The sequence below is a fragment of the Nanorana parkeri genome, unplaced genomic scaffold (genome assembly GCF_000935625.1).
Source record: "Nanorana parkeri isolate BGI_ZX_2015 unplaced genomic scaffold, ASM93562v1 scaffold57, whole genome shotgun sequence".
Lineage (NCBI taxonomy): Eukaryota > Metazoa > Chordata > Amphibia > Anura > Dicroglossidae > Nanorana > Nanorana parkeri.
Genome location: NW_017306325.1, coordinates 579817 through 602681, shown reverse-complemented (window position 1 = coordinate 602681; position 22865 = coordinate 579817). Strand labels below are relative to the sequence as shown.

At 38.8% G+C, this 22865-nt stretch overlaps 1 protein-coding gene across 2 annotated transcripts in view; it reads left to right on the top strand.

The window, feature by feature from the left end:
* The window catches only part of ROBO1 (roundabout guidance receptor 1), a 367253-nt gene that overhangs the window by 295162 nt on the left and 49226 nt on the right, over window positions 1–22865 (top strand). The window contains exons 13-18 of one of the 2 annotated variants that reach the window (XM_018576153.1): window positions 1997–2118; window positions 3041–3272; window positions 4093–4214; window positions 8963–9134; window positions 16128–16322; window positions 19519–19545. In XM_018576153.1, the coding sequence (XP_018431655.1) occupies window positions 1997–2118; window positions 3041–3272; window positions 4093–4214; window positions 8963–9134; window positions 16128–16322; window positions 19519–19545 (870 nt within the window). The remainder of the gene's footprint in view (window positions 1–1996; window positions 2119–3040; window positions 3273–4092; window positions 4215–8962; window positions 9135–16127; window positions 16323–19518; window positions 19546–22865) is intronic. The other variant, XM_018576154.1, reaches the window with a different exon arrangement.

Below are 22865 nucleotides of genomic sequence, written 5' to 3'. Positions count from 1 at the left end.
TTCCAAAAATGTAGAAGGAAGTTGCAGCCCAGTGTTGATTTTCTTCTACTTTTTTGATTCTCCACAAGAACATTTTTTTTTTTTAAGAATATATTTTTCTTTATTTAATTGCCTTTCATATACAAAATTAACATCCAAGTTATACAACAAATGACAATAGCACATACGCCCAACAACTATTACTGTGGTTAATTTTAATTTCAGATGACACAAGTAAAAAACGAATATTTAAAAGCGATTACCTCATGGACTATTCCATTGTCATTACAGAGTACACACTTATAGAACTCTTATAACACAAAGCATAGGTATTGACTACCTCTAAACCCCCAACAGCTACCTCCTTCTAATACCTTTGCTCCTAGCAGTTCTTAGGAATAGAACTACTACTTGCTCCTGTCATACCCATCCATCATCCATTCCCCCCACACCCACCCTTCATACTTCCCCAAAGAAAGAAAGAAAAAAGACCAAGGAAAGTGGGGAAGCACGATATTAATTTCTTATAAGTATTGGCGAATCTCAGTTGAGCCCAAGAAAGTTCTCCATGGTCTCCATTTTTCAATAAATGTTGAGTGTCTATCATGTAAGCGAGCTGTCATTTCTTCCATGCGCATTATTTGGCACATTTCTACCACCCATTCACAAATCTCGGGAGTCTTTGATTGTCTCCAGTGTCTTGGGATTATCGTCCTTGCTGCTGCAAGTAGGGGGCATACCAGTCCCTCCTTGATCCTTTTCACCGAACCTGGAAGCATTGATAATAATGCTACTTCTGGGGTTTCCGGACAATTTAATCCCGTGACTCTGCCCGCTACCTCAAAAACAAGTCCAAAGAAGCTCTGTATCCCCTGGCACGCCCACCATATATGCAGCATTGTACCCTCTTCCAGTCCACATCTCCAGCACATCCAGTCCACAAGAGCATTAGTCTTACTTTTTCTTTCTTGGGTCAGTCCACCCAAGATTGACAATTCTGATTTGGTAGATGCTGGAAGGCTTGGTTTTGCACACCTGCTGTGTCCATAATAATAGAGTGCTGTTGGATGTGTCATTCATTTTATGGTATGGAGAGTGCAAGGGGAGCTGCAACACACAAAAGTGAATGTGAAATCTCCCAGATGGACCGGGTTGGAAATTATGGTAGGGAGATCTCACTGAAGTGCAAACAGTACAGGACACCACTCACGTTCTCACACTAGTCTCCTTCTTTGGGAATGCAGTAGGTGCCAGTCTTGATCCCATCCTCATTCCTGTAGAGGTGGGCAGTAGGAGAAGTGGTGACGACGTGATTGTGAGCTGTACATTTCAATAAAAGTTTTACAGTGAAGTAGAACCGTGTGTAGTCCATTGTTTGGAGTGAGGTAGATCTTGTTGTTGGAATACTCAAGAGATATAGGAAGTCATGGGCTGACTTAGAAGACTCATAAGGGTCTACCTATAACTAAAATATCACTTATGGGTGGGTTGACCCTTTATTGTGTGCCCGTACTTTTTATTTTCTATTGCATGGATCAGATAACCACCCAGAGCAAGTTCTGCTAAAGGAGAGGAACATCATTCAGGCAGTTGCTGATTGGCCAACTCTGCCTTATTGACAAGTCCCTTCAGCAGAAGCCATGTGAGTAATTCTTCAGCATTAGAGGGCAGATGAATTTTGAGGATTTAATGGAAAAATACATGTTTCTGATTATTATGGGGTGGTTTGATTCATAATTTTAGTTGGGCTGTATAGGGCTGCAATTTCCATGTTGCTGGCTTTTTGTCTTTTTACATTTGTCACTAGGAAGAAAAAAATGAAGGGTCAACTTTCCTTTATTTTTCTAATCATTTTATTTATCAGGCATTTTACACAATATTCAATTCAATAAAGAAAAGCATTCTAGGAGGTCTGGTGTGTTATTTTCCTATATTAATACAGCTTGTATTGTGAGCCTCAATAAGATATAAACACTTAACTACTGTAACAGTAGATGCATTCTGATTATTGTTCCAGATGTCCCTCCTACAGCTCAGGGTGTGGATCATAAACAAGTGCAGCGAGAACTAGGACATGTGGTGTTACACCTGCACAATCCCACAATCCTCTCTTCTTCTTCCATTGAAGTGCATTGGACAGTAAGTGAATATGAAAACTCACCATCCCATCCAACTGTGCTCCTGCGCACTGTGTTCAAATTCAATTCTACACAACTGAAATAGGAATTGGTTGTGGTTTGGGTAGGCGATAGATGGCCTAAAAATGTCTTAAAACATAACTAAACTCAAAAACAAAAATGCCGTATAATGCACCTATCCAGTCCTTAGATGGAGTGGCTGCTTTAGTTATTGTTTTCAGGTTAAGAAAAAAAAAAGATAAAAAGCCTGTCCAAAAATACAAGCTGACCTGGAAGCAGTGTTATCTTATTTGTCTAAATTACTAACCCCATCGCCGCTGCCCCCTTCCACATATGATAGAGGTAAACAATGGCAGACACCCTATGTGACAACCATGGTTGCCCAAGGAGACTGGTTGGGAGTTCCCTTAAGTTTCTGTTGTGTCACCTGGACAGGAAATTAAGAGATGCTCTGCAATGAATAGAGCGGGGAAAGGATAGAACATGTCATGTTTTTTTTTATATATATTGTTACATTTGTAATCGGAAAAAAACCTGATGGTGGCTCTAACCCTTTACCCACTGTATTTATACAAAGTGCATTTTTGTTTTTTATCTTGCACCCGTCCTCTGACCTGAACAATCCCATACTTGCTCATTTAGGTCAGGGGTGTGTGGCTTAAAGGATAAGTGCACTTTGCTTTGAAATGCACTTATTCTTTAATTTTAAAAAATTGCCGCTGTTCTGCTTTACTACTAATGCTTGCCCAGAGCTTTTACAGTTGCTAATTAGCAAAATTACACAAACCAGTGCCAGTGGATTATTCGTGGCATTGACTTTTTTTATCATTAGACAATTCCCATATAATTATATTAATTAATAATTCTGATGTCCATATGACAATATTGTGGTAATATAGAATGTATTTTTTATCTCTCCTTAGGTGGACCAGCAATCACAGTACATTCAAGGTTACAAGATTCTCTACAGGCCCAGTCCAGAGAATCGCGGAGAATCGGCCTGGTCAATATTTGAAGTTCGCACCCCGGCAAAAAATAGCGCAGTCATTCCGGAACTTAGGAAAGGCGTGAACTATGAGGTTAAAGCCAGGCCTTTCTTTAATGAGTTTCAAGGAGCTGACAGTGAAGTGCGATTTGCAAAAACCTTGGAAGAAGGTAGCTCCCCTCCGATGTGTTTTACGAGTTATACTGATTGCTTGTGTAATGTTGTTTTTGTTATGAAAAGCAAATTTTTCCAGGTAGTCATTTTGCTGATTGGAGATAACAGATTTTATGAGGAATCATGATCAGGCATATTAGCTGTGATTTCTATACAGGAATACGGCACAATATTTACCTGAAACATAAAGATTAGCTTGATTAGTTAGAACATATCCATAAAGTGTATTTCTACTTTTTCAGCCCAATTGGGATAACACCTATTTTATATTTCTTACATGTTCCCAATCACATCACATATAATATAATAATAATGATAAAACAATAATTAAAAAAAATAAAATTGTTACTTCCTTTTTTTCTGAAAACTCTAAGGGGGTTATACACAAAGCTGCCGAAGGCAGCCGAGTGAATAACCCAGCCAAAGTAAAGTGAGCTGAACGCTGTTCGGCTATTCACTTCTGCTCAGTACGGCTGATTTCAGCCATACATCGGCTGAAATCAGCCGTACTTCGGCTGCACATTGGTCAGCTGAACATGCTGTGCATTTTGAGTGTGCAGTATGGAAAGCGCTGTGTAAATTGTCAGCACTATATAAATACCTGTAATAAAATGCATCAAAATAATGTAAAAAACACATTTGTTTTAATACATGAAAATATGATTAGGCCCCTACAGTCATATCTGATGTATGTCCCTTATCATTTTCCTTTTTTCAATCATTCTTGGACTTTTAGGTGGCACATACGTCTGCGTACTGTCTTCATACTCATCTCCAAGCATTAACTTCATTTATTTTGAATTTCTTCCTGTGCAGCTCCCAGTGCTCCTCCGCAGACTGTTACTATCAAAAAGAGTGAAGGGAATGGAACATCGATTGTAGTCAGCTGGCTGCCTCCCCCTGAAGAAAACCAGAATGGATTGGTCCAAGAATACAAGGTAAGACCTTTTTATGTAATAAAAGCTGTGTTTTGCTTATCCGGCTGTTTAATGTGTTTCTGTATGGCATACTAACATATGTCATAGCCAATTAAAACATATTGAGGGGAATTAATCAAAACTGGAGTAGTCAGAATCTGGAGCAATTGCCCATAGCAAGCAATCAGCTTCTCACTTCTGTTTGTTCAGTTATGTTGTGAAAATGATAGATGGAATCTGATTGGGCGCCATTCACAGCTGCACCAGATTTTGTCTGCTCCAATTTTGATATATCCCCCTCACTGTACACACAGTATATAGGCTTTAATGTATTAAATATATACAAATTCTGCATATTTATACACAATTGACATTTAGCATTTATTTAAAAAAAAACACATATAAGCAAGACATTTCAAATGTAAAAGATGAAACGAAAACCTTCTATTTTAAATTCCAATAGATACAAATGTAATGCGCGCAGTTGATGGTTGTTTGTCTCCATCTAGGGGCAAAAATGGAAAATGAAAATCTGAGCAGTAATATCAAATCTTATGGGAAGTCAAATTGTGCAGGCGTAACACGGCGTCTGTTATTACATCATAAGAATGCAATTGCTTTAATATACTGAATATGATAACTATTAGCTTAATGTCACTTTGATTTTAAGACAGAATTTATAATATCTAGTAAATATTTGAGCTTTTGATGATGCTAAAGAGTTTTTTTTTTTTTTTAATTTTCACGTTGCATCTTTTATTAGAACACAGCATCTCCTCCTTCTTATTTATATACAGACTTTGATGCCATAATAAGGGCTAAATTAAGTTATTTGCAATATGTACTGTCTAGAGCTGCAACTAACGATTATTTTCAAAATCGATTAGTTAGCCGATTATTAAGTTCGATTAATCGGTTAATCGGATAAACAATAACATACATTTTAAAAAATGGCTCCAGTGATGGACTACTAGTTTGTATTGAGGTGCGTGTAGAGCGCGGATGCGGGCGGGTCTGGCAGCGGTGAGCGTGAGTTGGGGAGGAGGTGCGGCGCGCGTTTGTGGACCCGTGAACAGGGCCAACTGATCGGAAGCCGATTAATCGATTATTGAAAAAGTTGACAACTTTTTCAATAATTGATTATGTTGATTAGTTGTTGCAGCCCTAGTACTGTCACTGTGGCACAAGGCGTGCACTGTATGTATGTGTTTGGAGAAAGGCTTTCCAAAAAAGTATGAAAGTATAAACCTTTCACACACAAAAAGTGCTTTGATTGCTGTACATGTCCCCATTAAAAATATGTATTTCTCATTACCTGTCTAGGTGACCACTCCCACTGGAAGTTATTCTCAGTGGCTGCAGTTGCTTCTATGTAGTGTTCGGCAGGATCTGCTTGGTTTAAGCCTTTCTGTTACTGGTATAGGACAAGATGAGTCTACTGAAGAAGAGGGTTAGCTTGGTGTTAGTTGTTTGCTTTTTGTTAGGGTCAAGTATTAGGGGTTTGATATTAGTTTTAAGCTGGAAATTTAGTAAACTAAACATGAGATTGTAGTCCATCATGGGAGTGAGCTTGGAGCGGTGGCTACTTTACAACACACACAGGGACAATGAGGGACAAAAGTGGTTAGGTATTTGGACAAATGTTTATTTGGGAAGTGTTAAAGGATATCTAAACACAAGAAAAAAAATTAAGCGTTTGCAGCTTAGCATTACTTAGATGTGGTCCCTGCATTAGTTGTTTTTTTTTTAACCTAATAACATTTTCTTTAAAAACAGAAATAAACTGTTGTTCCTGCCAGAAAACTGAAGTCCTTGTAACATGCTGTACACTGAACTGAAATCTTAAGCAATATTGTCAACTTTGTAAACTATAACCCCCCCCCACCCCCTATATAATGGAGATGATGAGAGAGTTGTTTGTAGTCCAAAGCAGGAGATCAGCCTAGGGTGGCAACACTGCTCCCCATATAAAACTATTACTTAGTGTTATTGAATTTCAAAATATACACCACTCAATCCCCAAAGTCGGACAACACCAACCCAACAAGTCACATCAATCAGGTGCAGGCTCCAAACATACATGGTGGCGTAACAAAGTCCTGAAATTCCAACGTAGAGCCGCATGTTCATAAAAAACAAAATAACTTTAAATATAATCTGATTGTTTAAAATGAACTGACGGATGTGTGGCTCTACGTTGGAATTTCAGGAGTGTTGTTTCCCTAGGACAGGACGCTTGTTAGTGGCAGGATCACCAAGATAAAGTAATATGAATAAATGCTGAAAAAGGTATGCAGCCACCTCATCTATGGGCTGGTAAGCTGCAATATATAAAACATCTGTTTTTGGATTTAGATATGTTTTAAACCAGTGGTTCTCAACCTGTGTAACCTCAGGACCCACATTTGCCCTCGGTCATTAAGTTGTGACCCAATTTGCACTGCAATGAAACACACGGCAGACGGGCTGCTGTCCTGTGACAGAGCTCCATCCATATGTGCATTGCTTGTACAGCTCCCATGTGCACCTGTAGAGGTGCCAGGAGCCAGAATGTGATGTTACTCCAGTTTAGGCACCACTACAGGACATGCGAGGGATCTAGACGCAATGCATGTATGGATGGAGCTCCCTTGCGGCCACAGCCCCATTGCACCCCACCTGAAGTTGACACTGGGCAGCATATTTTGAATGGCTGCTCAGTGTAAGAACTGGCAGTGCTGCGCTATGGGGGAGACTAGGGGGAGGCTGATGAGCCTCTCACCTAGAAAAGTGGAAGGCATGTGGCAACCCACTTTTGGGTCGCGACCCACCAGTTGAGAACCAGGGTTTTAAGCCTTTCGCTGCCAGGCCCTGCTTCCCATTTTTCAACCCAGACAGCCAGATAATTTTTTACCATTTATCACTTTTGTTTTACTATTTTCATTTACAGCTTTGAAAATTAGTAAAAGGCCCCGCAAACCACATATTTTCTGAAAGCACAGGGCCTTTAGATTATTTAAAATATGGTGCTACTGATTTTCTCCCATCATAGTTGTGCAAATGTTTACCAAATATTTATGTTCAATAAAAATGTATGAAAATTATTATTAGCGCACACAAATAAATACATATTATCTCCTAAATCTAACAGATAAAACTGTTAAAATTTTAATAACTAACAAACATTTGTACATTTAAATTGTAATTCTTTGCGAAATTGTTAAAAAATTAAGGAATACAAAACTGTAAAAAATGATCTCAGGCTACAAAACCTTGAGGCTGGTTTTACACCTAGTTGTTGTGGTAATGCACAGTAAGCAGTGTGGTGAGTTGCAGTGCCATTCATTTTAAATGGCACTCTAACTTACCTTGCCAATGCAAAACACATTTTTAGTGCACAAAGATGCCGAGATGGGAAGCGTTTGTGTTGAAAACCAAAAGAAAAAAATCAGGTTTGGGGGCTGATCTGTAATGGAGAGATTTTTTTTTTTTAATGAGAGACAAACAAAATAGCGATATCATCATAGTGCATGACTCTGTGGTTATCAATTCTGCTTTGCAGCACTAGGGGTCCCTGGTTAGTATCCTGCCTCTTAGGTCACTATCTGCATGGAGCTTGCATGTTCTCCCTGTGCTTGTGTGGGTTTCCTCCCACACTCCATAGACATGCCAGAAGTTTAATGAGCTCCTTTCTAAATTGGCCCTGTATGTGTGTGCTCTAGAGACGTTAGATTGTAAGCACCTCGGGTGCAAGGACTGATGTGAATGTGCAGTATGCAAAAGTGCTGTGTAAATTGTCGGTGCTATATAATTGTCTCTAATAAATAAGTAGTCATCATACTGCCTTGTGTCAAGAATGTTATGCCCTAACACAGTGGTGGCGAACCTTGGCACTACAGCTGTTTTGGAACTACAAGTCCCATGAGGCATTGCAAGGCTCTGACAGCCACAGACATAACTCCCAGAGGCAGATGCATGTTGGGATTTGTAGTTTTGGCACAGCTGGAGTGCCAAGGTTCGCCACCACTGCTCTAACACAATGCATGTCAACAAGGCATATAGCACAAATGTAATTGGGTCTTAAATAGTATTGGTTTAAAATAAACAATTACAGCTAAGGGGAAAGGGGGGGTTGATTATGGCTGATTAGGGTTAATGAGGGTTAAATAGGAACACAATGTATTTATTTTTTACTTGTAAGGTTGCTTTAACTGATGTCATATGCTGATCGAAGGTAACTCCTTTTATCCTTGTATGAATCAAATAGACTAAATACAAAGTAATAATTTGAAAAAGGAAGTTTGTCAAAATATGTGAGCCAAAATAATTGCAATAAACAAGACAAAAATACATTTTAAAAAAACAAAAACCCTGCTATAATAATACACTGTAATAACTCAGAATATGCACTCTCTATACATTCCTTTTTATTACAGCCATTACTTAGGGGTTCTTTTATAAAAGTTCTGCCTGCCGTCCGAGTTACTTCATCTTTTTTTTTTTTCTGAACTCTTTAAAAACATTTTCTCCTAAGAAAAGTTTTATTTTGCTCTAGTTCCACAACAGCTTTATACATTGTACAAAAAATCCCTAAAACTAATGATCAGATGCCAGTTGATTCATGCAGAACGAAAGTACATGCAACTTTGCTGGATGAATAGCTATGCAATTTTTTTCATTACTAAAATAAAGTGTGGTACCCTAACCACCTTGTTATATCCATGCTAAGGATATATAAAATATACAAATTAATCTACTAAGACTTTATGCTAGATATCATTTTCTTCTAGGTTTGGTGTCTGGGCAATGAGAGTCGCTATCACATCAACAAAACAGTGGAAGGCTCCACCTTATCTGTTGTCATCCCATATCTAGTTCCCGGAATCAAGTATAGCGTGGAGGTTGCAGCCAGCACGGGAGCTGGGCCAGGGGTGAAAAGTGAGCCACAGTTCATCCAGCTGGGTGAGTTATAGAATAATTCTGAGTGTAATTAAATCTCCTCTCCTATATTCTATATGCCACATACACCTTTACTAAAAAGCGCTTATTGTACAGATTAAATATTTTCTCCTAAGAAGGTATATGTTTTCACGTGAAGATTATACATTATGTGGTGCTGAATTAACACATGTTCCCACAACACTCATTACGTTTTATAAACTCACAAAATTGGGATCATGCATGCATGATATAGCAGCCATCATTATGTTTATTATATGTATACTTCTCTTTGTACTTTAAAAGGGACATTAATATAATGTATAGATATAATTCTATTTTCTCATGTTATGATAGCATTTTGTAAAGCTCAGTGATGATTGCCGCATGTAAGTAATTCTTCAAACTATCACTAGATGGCAGCATCTCCCCAGAAAAGACATTAGCGTGTGTGTTCATTTAAGTTATACTGCTTTATGTCCTTTACCAAATGCTACAAAAAAGATAACAGTGAAATGTCTCTAAAAACGACATTGTGGTATTGTGTTTTTTATACTTGAATAAGGGCAGTTTTAATTATTGTATCTTAGCACTAGCCATGATGTCTTTTGTATAATGTGGCTCTCTCAGTTTTAAAAGTGGGGAACCTGGCAGAGGCACTTGGGTACACCTAGACCTTTACTTCTGGTGTATGTCATTAGAAACAGAAGTATTATTCTGATTCTGTTTTCCTCAGACGCTAATGTGATCAAAAGACTATCTTATCCTCTAGAAGAAACATACTCATTTTAATTTTACCCTGATTAGAGTTCTAGTTTAGAGTGGACCTTTCAGTGATGTAACATGTCAGTATGAATAAATTGCTGACATACCACAATATATAGCAACTGTTTAGTTTTTTTAAAGCTGTATATATTCTTCTTCCTTCTTCCTTTTCATCTTTCTTCTTCATTCTTTCTTCTTTCTTTTTCCTTCTTTCTTCTTCTTCTTTCTTCTTCTTGTTCTTGTAAAAAGCATTTTACTAAATAAAGGCAGATGGTACAGTAACAATACAATTTAAGACAAGAGGGTTAGGAGGGTCCTGTTTGTGTAACACAGGGCCTTCATCAGTAAAAAGCTATACTTTAGTCCAGTGACTTTGCCTAGATGGAGATGATGTCATCAGTCTGCTGCTAACAGGAGAAAGCATTTATCCAGTCTCCTCTCCTCCAGTGACCAGACTGCAAAATTGTAACCTGTAACTAAAATAAGTAGGTGAGAGACTACAGCAGGGGCTGATCCATGTCAGACAATTGGTCCAGAGAGCAGATGCTGGCGCTGGATGATGCCTGAACAAAGATAGTTCTGTCTTTCTGGAGTATGAAGGCATTGTCAGGGGGAGTATTGTGATCTCTGTTAATAGTAAAACATATCTGAATGTGTTACTTTTACCCTTACCTTAGCATATGTACAATATATCGGATGCTAGGCTGAAGTTAAGGTTCACATTAATTCAAGTATATACTATAGTTAGTAAAGAATTACAAAATGTTAAAGCAGACTTCACAGTCTGCTAACACCTGGTGAGACTAAAATGTTAGTTTATTGCCTATAGCTCAGACTTCCCAAGCTAGGAGGAACGAAATCGTTTTCCAAAAAGACATCAGTAAAGGTGGGTGTGCTAATAAATAAATATAGATGTATTATTAAATACCCTCCCTTATAATTATTGGCTCTTGTCTTAATTGGCCCTAGTATATGTGTGTATGCATAGGAACCTTAGATTGTAATGTCCTAGTATGTGTGGCCATGAGATAAGGTCCTAGTATATGTGTGTATGCATAGGAACCTTAGATTGTAATGTCCTAGTATGTGTGGCCATGAGATAGGGACCTTAGATTGTAACGTCCTAGTATGTGTGACCATAAGATAGGGAACTTAGATTGTAACGTCCTAGTATGTGTGACCATGAGATAAGGTCCTAGTATGTGTGCCCCTGAGATAGGAACCTTATATTGTAAGGTGCTTGTATGGGTGACCATGAGATAGGGACCTTAGATTGTAAGGGCCTAGTATGTGTGACCGTGAGGTAGGAACCTTATATTGTACGGTGTTAGTATGTGTGACCATGAGATAGAGACCTAAGATTGAAAGGTCCTACTATGTGTGACCATGAGATAGCAGCCTTACATTGTACGGTGTTAGTATGTGTGACCATGAGATAGGGACAACATTTTGTAAGGTGTTAGTATGTGTGACCATGAGATAGGGACAACATTTTGTAAGGTGTTAGTATGTGTGACCATGAGATAGGGACAACATTTTGTAAGGTGTTAGTATGTGTGACCATGAGATAGAGACCTTAGATTGAAAGGTCCTAGTATTGTTGACCATAGATAGAGAGACCTTAGATGGTATGCTCCTTAGGAGTAGGGACTGAATTAATACTATGTAAAGTGCTGCAGAAATTGACAGCACTGCGTAAGTACCTGTAATAAACAAATAAATAAATCATATTTGTTGGAACCTGACTGAGCCTTGTAAAAACCTAATTTTGTCCTAGGTGCCACTGTTGTTTCACAGACATCCAATAGGGACAGTCTAAACACATGCATTGTCTTTGCTTACATTTCACTGACTTAACCACTGGAATTAAGGCACAAATTCTGTTGTGTTAAAATTAGAAATGTGTTCCAGTTTTTAATATCCTACAGCAGTTTCATCTGTGCATGGAGAAGGATAGAGATATAGAGTGGCAGGTTAAATTCATTAGTCACGGTATGTTTTATACGTTCAAGCCCAGCTGGCCCATCACCGAGGCCTGATTTGGCCGCCCTCGTAAAACCTGACCCAAGATAACTTAGCCCTGCACAAATATCTGTGAAATCGGTAAACCCAGAGGATACAAAGAGAGTATTAGACAGCAAAGCACAGGCCTGTTTAATGAACTTTAAATCTCCAAAGTGATCTAAGGATCACAGACGGAAAGCTTTCCTTCAATAAATGACTGAAGCAGGTGATTATTTTGTAAGTGGAGCTAAACAGATGACACATTTTATGGTTCAAAACAGTTTAATTTAGGGGTGTAGGAAAAACAGTATAGTAACTGTTTACTTGGAGAAATATTAGCTTATGTTTCAGTGTGGAAAGTCACTAAATCATAGGAACCTGTCTATATTGCTGAGAACAGCTAATTTTATATGGTTTTAAATAGAATTAGTAGTTGAAAAGAAAAGATCCCACTAGCTAGTTCTGACCTTTCCTTTCAATAACACCTCCTACACTCTTCTTGTAAGTATTAACAGGACCTGAGTTTTGTTGTCGTTGCTCAGCAGATTAAAGCGTGACAACACTGCTATTTTAGATTGTGCAGAATACCTTATTTCACCAGCAGGTGGCAATGCAGATACAATCTAAAATAACAGCTCCCACTCCCAGAAAAAAATGGAAGGCTTGGAAAGGAATGTTCCTGTGTGTTACCAAATTGTTTCCTGTGTGTTACAACACTGTCCTTCCCAATAGGTTGCTAAGGCTTTTTTGTTGAATTGTTAGACGTGGTGGAGGTGTAACTGAGCTCTGACACAAAGGAAAATTAGCATTTGCATATTGCATGTGACCTTGGTTTGGGGTCTGCAAGAGAATGTTAGAGCTAAAGCCACATTTGATAAACAAGTTGTATAGACATGCACTTGGTGTTGCTTAGTGTTATCCAAATGGCTGTTTTACATTAGATCCCCATAGTGCCTTGAAGGCCTGGAGATGACTGCTTCCTTTGTAACGTTCATAGTTCCACCACCTTCAGTATTATTTCAGCGGACTGAATCCTGATTTGAGTTCCACATACTGAGAAGCTCCACCCATTTCTGTAGATTAGGAGGCTTCTGGCTTTCATTAAAAACGAATGTACAAAGTTGTGGTCATGGCCCACAGGTTATATGGCACTCAAAGTTTTATTATGGTGCCTTTGCACGTAGTACAAAAGAGGTTTTTTGCTCATTCACCTTGTAATTTCTCCCACCGAAGTTACAACAAGTAAACTTGTGCATTAAAATCTTTTCTAACTTCTCAGGTTTTTGCAACATAATAAACAGCACTGTCCAATGATCATAATTTTTTGCAGAGCACTTGGTTATGAAATAAGGGATTGGCCTTTGCTGGCTGTTTTCTAGAAGTTGCCTGTATGCAGGACGCATAGCATTTGGTAAATTCTGTACATACACTGCAAGAGGGAACTTTTCTTAATACAGATTTTGTTGTCTCGCCACTTCAAAATAGGTAAATATTCAGCTGTGGGTGCTCCTTACAGGATATCACTCTGTACAGTAAGACAGATTTCATACAGCTATGCCTCAAGATGTGGAAACCTCCAGTGTTAGGCCTGTGCCCTACTTACCTCCTTCCCAGCAGATATATCACTTCTATGTAAGAGCACCTGCCCAATCTTGGCTTTTTATGCTCTTGGAGAACTGTCCTTGCCCACCACTTGGTATGTGCACAATCACATGTACCTCTTCAAGAAAATCCCAGAGCTATGGTTCCTGCTTCCCCAGCTTACTCCTCATTGATAGCCACTGTTTTAAAGGGAACCTACCGCATTAGTTGCCTTATGTAGAGTTCTCTTCCTGACTTGTGGGTGTGCTGCCTGTTACTTATTAATATTTCTGGTGCCAGGTTACCTTGCTTTTACTATTGAACCTTTGCCATCTGGACCATCCTTCTGCCTGTTACTTGACTGATTCTTGTCTGAGCCTTGTGTTTACCATGTACCATCAACTGAAACTCTGTTTTCTGATTTGTCTGTGACTCTGACTTGCCTTTGTTGCCCTGGCTGACCCCTCTGGTCTGTACTAACCCAGGTATGTCTTTAACACAGAAATCTTGGGGGCACCCAAGTAGCAGTGAAACATTCCAGGAAGATGGCTTGTCTACAGGAGAAGCTTGCAAAGTAGATTAGGACATTATACCTGAGCTGAGACCAGATCTACTGACCAGGACACCAACTAAAGCATAGATATTAAAGCCACAGATTCAGCCTGACTGCTCACATTTGGAGACATCGCTGTTGCTGAAGTTCAGTTTTACTGGTGAAAATTGTCAGATCAATATCCATGCTGAAATTTTAGTCTTTTAAAACATTTTATTACAGCAATAAGCACCATGTATTCAGATTTCAGTTCAGTGTCAGCTTTTTGTCTCTGCTAGCTCTCATAAAACTAAAATCTATTTACCTGACATCTTGTTTGTTCCCAAATACATTTGCCATTGCTGCTTACGTTTAATGCAAAGTTTGTCCACTCTTGCCAAGTGTTAAGTGGCTGTGGGCAGCTGCAATAAACTGTTTTAGATTTACAAGCACTTAGTTTTATTGTGCAAGATACAGAGAACTCGGGTAATTGTGCCTGGTCAGTCAATCACAATCTGTTTAAAAAGGGTGGACGGTTGATTCATTTGTCTTTAAATGCATTTTGTAAAGCTGTGAAAGAATACATGTTCTATCAGCCAGTAAACAGACATAAAATGCTCTTTGCAAACACCGTAAGTCAGATTTACTTACAAGGGGTAATGCAACATGGCGTTGGTTCAAAGGCTTTTTGGATGGCTATTGACAAGAAAAAAGCATTTTCAAAGGCCTTGGATGTTTCAACATCAGTTGTCATTTATGTTTTATTACACTTTTCAACACTTAATTTTCTTTCATGCCTTAACATATGTCTAGTCCTAAGCCAAGAAAATGATTGAACTCAGAACAAAGGCTGCTGCATTGGGTTGTACTGGATGTTGCAATACACTGACATGTTCTCTGTATGTCATGGATGTTGTCTGCATATTTGAAGCTCATGATCGTCTTGATTTGACTAAAAGAGTTTAGCAAGCTAGGAATTTACAGAAGTGTTAGCTGATCACACTTGGAGTGGGTGAGAGTGCGGCTGTTGAATTCACTGTGGAACATGGACAAGCTTGGATTATAGCTCTCTAACAATTAGACAAAATGGTTTATTGGGAAAGTAGTGACATCCAGTGACACCTCTGCAATATTAAAGATGCATACCTACTAGGGGCTACCCAATCCTCCCTGTGGCCTTCCTTACGAGCCCCACCTTGGAAACATTTCTTGCCTTGGGTGCACATCACTCATTACACACACTGAATAAAACTACTTCTATTTTCAAGTGCCTATGTTACATCTATATATTCTGTTTTGCACCTTGTGCAGTCATAACATGGAAGATAATATAGCTTTGTAGTTATAAATTGAGGCATCTGGAGTGGTTATCAGGGGTAGTGCTATATACAATAATGCTAAAACTCTATATATAAACAAATGTTCAAATAGCTGAAACAACTTGACAGAGTTTTAACACTCCAAAAAAAAAAGGAAATGGCTGAGCTTCTTTAAGCTGTACTCAAGCCCTGTGTGCTTCCATACTAGTATCAAGGTTATGTAGTAAGGATAGTTTGTGGAAGACTGGGGTGTGTCAGGCTTCCTGGAGCGTAACCTCTCAACTGCAGCTACATGCTGAATTGGTAGACCTTACCAAAGGTGGACAGAGCAAGAAATAATCATTAGAGGAAATGGGCTTTAACATTGCCCTTATTACCCTTATTGCACATGTGTCAAACTCAAGGCCCAGGGGCCGAATCCAGCCCACCAGGCCATTTCCTAGACTTCTACTTTTAGATCTAGGTATTAAGTTATTACTAAAACCAGTGATAATCGAATGCAGAGGCAATTATGATAAAGATTAGATACATTTATATAGTCTTACAGATACCTTTGAGGGCAACCATAATGTTGATGCGGCCCACAATTAAATTGAGTTTGACACCCCTACCTTACTGCATTAACACCTTTATAACTAAAAAAAAGGTGCTGGCCTGTTTTACCTATGTGACTGAAACATTTTAATCACTGCCTTATAAAAAAAAAATATTTAGATGAGTTTTTTGTTCTTTTTTTTTTTTTTTTTCCATTTTTAAGCCATGTCTTTCACTTTCAGTGTAGATCATATGTGAATGGAGCTTTGGTTATTTTTATAGATTCCTTTGGTAATCCGGTGTCTCCAGACCAAGTGAGCCTTGCCCAGCAGATATCAGATGTGGTGAAGCAGCCGGCATTTATTGCAGGAATAGGCGCTGCCTGTTGGATTATTTTAATGGTGTTCAGCATCTGGCTGTACCGACATCGCAAGAAACGCAGTGGACTAAACAGCACCTATGCTGGAATCAGAAAAGGTATACACAACCATACTTCATAATTAAAACCCAACTCATGTTTTTCTACATTTAGCGCACCCTTTTATTTTGAATGGTTTGCCGTTGTTGTTGTTGTTATTATTATTATTATTGTTATATTATATAAGTATGGATTTTACAAACTTTTACATTAACCAGTTGCAGGACCGAAGAAATGTATATTATATGCTTTTGGACTTATAAACCAGCCCATCACAGCTAACCAAATGTGTTTGTTTCTTTACCAGCAGTAAATGACCAACTTCTAATGCAGTGCAAAGAGCAGTTGTACTTTAATGCCAGCCTCACCAGCTGCACTTTCTTGCCTTTCTTTTGCTCTGTTGCCATTTAGTTTGGCTGAAATGAACCATCTGTGTGTTCTGGTGCACTGCATTAAAAAAAATAGTACATTACCTTTTTTTAATGCATTAAGGTTTGCTGCCAGGCTATTTAAAATCTAGGTGCTACCTCAACACTTGGTAATGTGTTGCGTTACTGTAAAACACGTGCAAATGTGGCCCTAAGCGGGCAGGGCAGGAGTCTAGAAATCTGTAATGGCAAGAAAAAGAGTATTGTACAAACTAACACTAGCAAAGAAAAGTAGACACGATCCTATGCCTTCATGTAACTTCATTTTTACTTGCTTCAGTGCCTCACCAAGCCCCCTAGAGCGGTTGCCTTTTCAAATACAGAGTTTCTGAAAGTCAGTACAAGGGCACACCTTTTGCATCTCATGAAGCCTTGTTATTGCATGCTCAGGTGGGGGGAGGGACATAAGAACTTTTCAAAAGCTCTTAAATGCTGCTATGTAAGAGGAGAAGTATATTCTGGCAATCTATGGTCCTACTATTCCATCCAAGTGTTTGTTTATGTGTTGTTTTGCCACAGAGTCACTTTAAAGCAAAGATGCCCTTTAATTAAACTGAGTAATGTGCAGTACTTATATATAAATACATACACAGGTAAACATATTCAGCTGTTGTGTTTAGCTCCATTCTTGCATTTCTATGCTATGCAAACCATGCTATATGAAATGCAGATGCAGGTGCTTGTTGGGTTTCGAATGAAAGCTGCAGAAATTAAGTTACAATGTGCTGGGGCTGTTCTGTCACACCTTCCTCTCTGACCCCTTTTAATCTATTTTTTTCCTTAAGAATCTAACAATGTTTACATGAATAGGTCAAAAGAAAAGCATTGATTGAACCTTTTCATGGCCATCGTCCTGCCCCCCCAATACTGTGTCCCTGTGACTTCTAATTAATGTTCACATCTTTTCACTGTTGTTTGGATAGCTCTGCTCTTAAATGCATCTATTTGATGACTGCTTGTTACTATGGCATTGTAGTTTTTCTCTTTTTTTTTGATGTTGCTAAATTGTATTGACAGTGTGAAAAGAGCTGGCTGGGATGAGACCAAATGGAATTCCTTCGATAGGGTCTCTTGTGCTTCAAATGGAAGCCACTGTGTGAATCCGCTTAAAACAAGCAGGGTTTTGTTTTTGGCTCTGGGAGATGAGTCAGAAAATAGGGATAAATGGAGTGAAGAGAAACAGCTTTAATAAAAGGGAATAATACAGATATTGTGCTGTAATTATCATTGGTACAAAGGTAGCCATGTACCCTTGTCAATACACTCAAGGGTAACACAGATGGAACATTTTATTTTAAAATAGAGAATACATAGTTTTTTGCCCAAAAACTGACCACACACAGATTTTGTTTCAATTTGAATGTTGTCAAATCAAGAAAGCCCACTAACACACAGCATGCATACTTAAAAAGTCTATTAAAAGTATATTCACTCTGGCAGACCCTCATTTAACACAAAATGATATATTTTCCCGATATGACTGATCAAATCTGAAGCCTGTAAGTAGTCAATTTTCTTCACAAGTGCTTCCATTTGGGGGCTGCAGTATTTTGCAGTACTGGAAATAGTAACCAGCAAATTATCTCAGCTTCCATACACATTTCAGTTTGCATTGAAGGAAAAAAATTGGGCAAACAACATTCACCCCTATTATTATGCACTGAAGCCACACTTTATCAGTGGAGGAGCTGCAACGTTCACCTTGTCAAAAGAAGAGCTGCAGTATTTAATTGTTGATAAAGGAGCGGCAGTCTTTACCTTGTCATCAACAGGCTAGGTAATGGTGCACCCCTCCAATATGGCTGTGAAAGAACACCTTTGTTAAAGCACTGTGGCAGGAGACTGAGGAAAAACTGCTGTGGAAACCTCACCAGTGGGGTCTTCAAAAGATACACGAAGCCATTGGGTGATTCATCCCACCAGCACACACCCAAGGCTGAAATGTTTTGGTGGAGATCGCCTTTAAGCCCATCTTTTTAGTCTTTTTTTTTAACCCAAAAAGAGAATGAAAGAGAAGAAATGATAGATGCTCCATTTGAATTTATATTGTGATTCTCATTGAGGAGATTTTCTCATGAGGCTGGTGTTTCACAGGGACAGGACGTGTTTGCAAACCTTCCCAGTGAGGATAGAGACTGCAAAATTGTTGTTTTTTTAGTGTGGAGGTGTTTATTGCTGTGTGTGCTTGTCCTGGAGACAGCCATTAGTGTCTGTGGAACATATACCCTTGGCCTCTTGTACTGCATTGTGCTAGCTGTGGCTAGCACAATGCAGCTAGCTCAGGCTAACAGTGAAGTAGCCTGATGGAAAAGATAGCTAGCTCAGGCTAACAGTGAAGTAGCCTGATGGAAAAACCTTTGGTTTTTAGATAGGCCAATCCAGGCCTGCTCAGACTTGGCTTAGCCCACCCCAAAACCCGACCATGTCATTAAATTCTCCAGGAGATATAAACAAGTCAATGTGGACCATTCCTGGTCTTAGTGAATTTTGTCTAGACAGCAACATAAGAATCCAGAGCATGCAATAGGCTCACCCAGTGGCTGTTGCAGTCATTACTGATTAGGGAAATATTTATAATCTCTGCAAACCAGGCTTCATTATTCAGCTTAGAAAAAAAGACTGCACGTACAATTAATTGCCAATGATGCCAACGTACTGTAAAAACACTCGGACTATAATCACTGTGTATCGTGTTTTGTTCACAAGGCTGCCTACTGCTGCCTGATTAACTGTATGTTGCTTGATATTTACTAATTTGACATGTGCACATTCTTCTTTCAGCTTAATAACCAGATTTTTATTTCATTTTTTTATTTTGATTTTCCAGTCCCGTCTTTTACCTTCACACCGACAGGTATATACAGTATTTGCACCTCTTTCTTGTCTGTTGCATTGCATGTGCTTCATAGTGATATTCTTGCTTCGTGTCTATCACTGGAAATCTTTTGGGACTTGCTCCACTAGAAATGTTAACACACATACATGATTGCACTGTATGTATGTTTTCTCATGAAACAGCTTAAAGAATTTTAAAATGAAGTCACAGGGACTCTTCCATTTCTAACTTTTGTCTGAAATGCTGCCAATGTAAATCTGTTCATTGCCCAGCAGCAACAATTGTCATGTCACAATTTCTTTTGAGAGGCAGATTAAGTAAAAGTGGAATAAATTAGAATCTAAGTGCAATGTCCTGTACAAAGTTATACGTATACTTGGTGATCAGCCTTCCACAACCAGGTGTGGATATTAGACACCCATACCAAAGTAACATCATGAAAATTATGAAAACGGTTGCACAATGACTATGTAGTGGCACAGATGTGTCCATGAAATCAATGTTCTTTAATTCCATATAACTGCTATACAAACGTGCGCTCCCCATAGGTCAGACATTGAGGTGTATAATGAACCTCAGTTTGGTAAAAGTTAATTGAAGTATGACAAGCTTTTAAAAGTGACATGGCTATCCTGTGCATACTTCAGGCATCACAACAGGTGGAAGGAAAATGTTTGATTGTTAATGTTTCTGAACTGGTTGGATGCTTGAAACAAAGACAGCATCAGCTAGAAACAACTGCCTGAGTAAATCCTAGGAATTCACAACTAATTCTAATAAGGGCTAAAATGATTTTTTTTTTTAAAACAATTTTATTCATTAAATCATTTTAATTTTACACTTTCCATCCTCCTTTACGTAAATTGTTGACAGTTATTATTTCCAGTGAATGTGGAGGAGCCCTTACTTACAAATGTAGCATTAATAGTTTTTAATATTATTACATGATTTCCATGTGTCCCCCCTTTCTGCAGGGGGTGATCATTTTTCAAACTATCACATAGCCCTATGACCTATGTAATGTAGGGAATACCATGCAAGGTGAGCACCGAACAGCATACAAGTTAATATTGTTATTACCAATAATAATAGTAATCAATTTAATTTTACCTCTATACATAGTTGCTTTTATTTACTACAAGTCTACCACAAGAGTATGTAATTTAAAAAAAAGAAATGTAACCACAACTAACAATCCCATTTCAAATATTACCATCAGGTTCCTATTCCGCTGAGGGAAAAAAATGATTACGTTGCAGCTTGCAAATGTTCGTTCCTGTAAACATGTTTTATTTTTTATTGAAAATGGGAGAAAAAATGCAATTTCAGTCAAGTATTTAGGAGGAAATATGAAATTTTTCTGCAAAGCCTGCATTTTGTTAGTGGCGGCCTAGCTTCACTGGTGGCAGGCCCTCACATCGCTAGCAATACCTCAGTGACAGATTTAACACTGCCTCTTAAGTTTTAATCCTGTTATTGTAATCACTGCGAGCAGTTATCTCTGCTTTGCAGGCTGCCAGCTTGGAATTCTTCTAAAGGGCCCAATTTGATGTCTTTCAAACACGGTCCTGCCTAGATGGGGAAGGCATAGCTATAGAATCCATCAGCATTTTCTGTGCAGCTAATCCCTTTTTAACTCTTGCATATTACGGAATGCCTAAAAATAATGATTTTCTTTTTCCTCGGCAAAGCTAATCTGTGCATTTGAGGGCCTCATTTATCAAAGTGTCTGAAAGGGAACGTACATTGCTGTTAGCAAACAAATATTTGAATAGCTGCTATTTTTTCCATGCAGGCTTTAAAATAATAGGAAGAATGTGGTTGGCTGCTTGGGGTAACACATGAAGCCTGCATCTGTGTCCTCCCATACCTTACAGCCAAGGAAGGTGCCATCTTGGCATTTATTTGGATTGCAGTTCCCATGGTGCTGCACATGTGACCAGCCATTTGAGGGCTTGAAAGTTCGATTAAGAGCTGAAATAAACACAACGTCAACCTTGACAGTTGATATACCTTGAGAACCCATTCACACCTGAGCATAGCAGGAACACGCATTTGTTTTTAACATTTGGTGTGCGTCCCCATTAATTTCAATGGGTTCTTGGATGCGCACCAAAATGCAGGAAATTATAGCATGTAGCTTATTCTGGGACGTGTAGTCCATTTTTTCCCCTGTGCTTTTGCGCATATTCTCTCGGCCACGTTTGGGTTGCAATTAGCTAGTGCTCTTTTGTGCGCATTTGACAAGCCTTCACAACATACCTAGGTGGGAATGGGGTCTATAAGTAACTGTTTTGGCAGAAATTAAATTGATGGGTAAAGAGGAACTTTTAAAGAGAAAATGTCTCCTAAAACTTTTAAGGCTTGTCGACTGTCAAGGTTGCCAGTGTGCTTTTCTCAGCTCTCAAACCGAACTTTCAAGCTCTCAAACGGCTGGTGTCATAGCTGATCACAGGTGTAGCACCATGGCAACTGTAATCCAAATAGAGGCCAAGATGGCACCTTTTTTGGCCTGTAGGGTTTTAGCTTTACACTGTAATAAGCTATTTGGATGCTTTGAGAATTTTCCTTGGTTGAGGCTGGGAAGGTTTGTCAGACGTTTTAATAAATGAGGCTTTTAATGCTGAATGTTATGTGGGGGCGGGGGGCTGAAAAGCTAACAAAATAACCATGCTATAGTCTCTTTGCTTAACAAACTCCATCCTGTGTATATGTTTATGTAACCACCTCACACATTTATTGCGAGATGCAGCTGGTTCAGCAGTGGTTAATGGTTTGACGGAGACATTCGAAGAATAATCTCCATAGCAAAATGCCTTCAGTTATTTAGCCGTAATTACAGTTTCGCTTTTGCCATTTCCTCTTGATGTGGCGAGCCAGGAAAGGTGACGGGTGTCGTGTTTTAAGGCAGTGGAAACACGCTGCATTGTATATCCAGAAATCTCATGAGGTTGCAATTATACGTTTTCTTGTAGATTTTTCCCATTAGGGGGGCTCTGCAGGTGTTGGAAACAACAGAATATACTACAATCTGCAATCCCAGCACAGGGATATTTGTAAGGTATAGGCACAAGCTTGATCACTTAATACTGAAAGGAAATAATGTTACCTGATTCTAAAGTGAACAGCTGGCACTTGGAATCTCAGGAGACAATACTAGCAGAAATAAATAACTAGGTCTATCTTTTTACTGTACAATGTTTACTGTAACATTGGTTTAGATTTACCTGTATAATGTCACTATGTCCACTGAATATATGAAAATATAAATGTAGTTTGGCCCAGTCACACCTTTGAATTCACAGGCACCTTAAGTCCCCATTCACACCTTCACATTC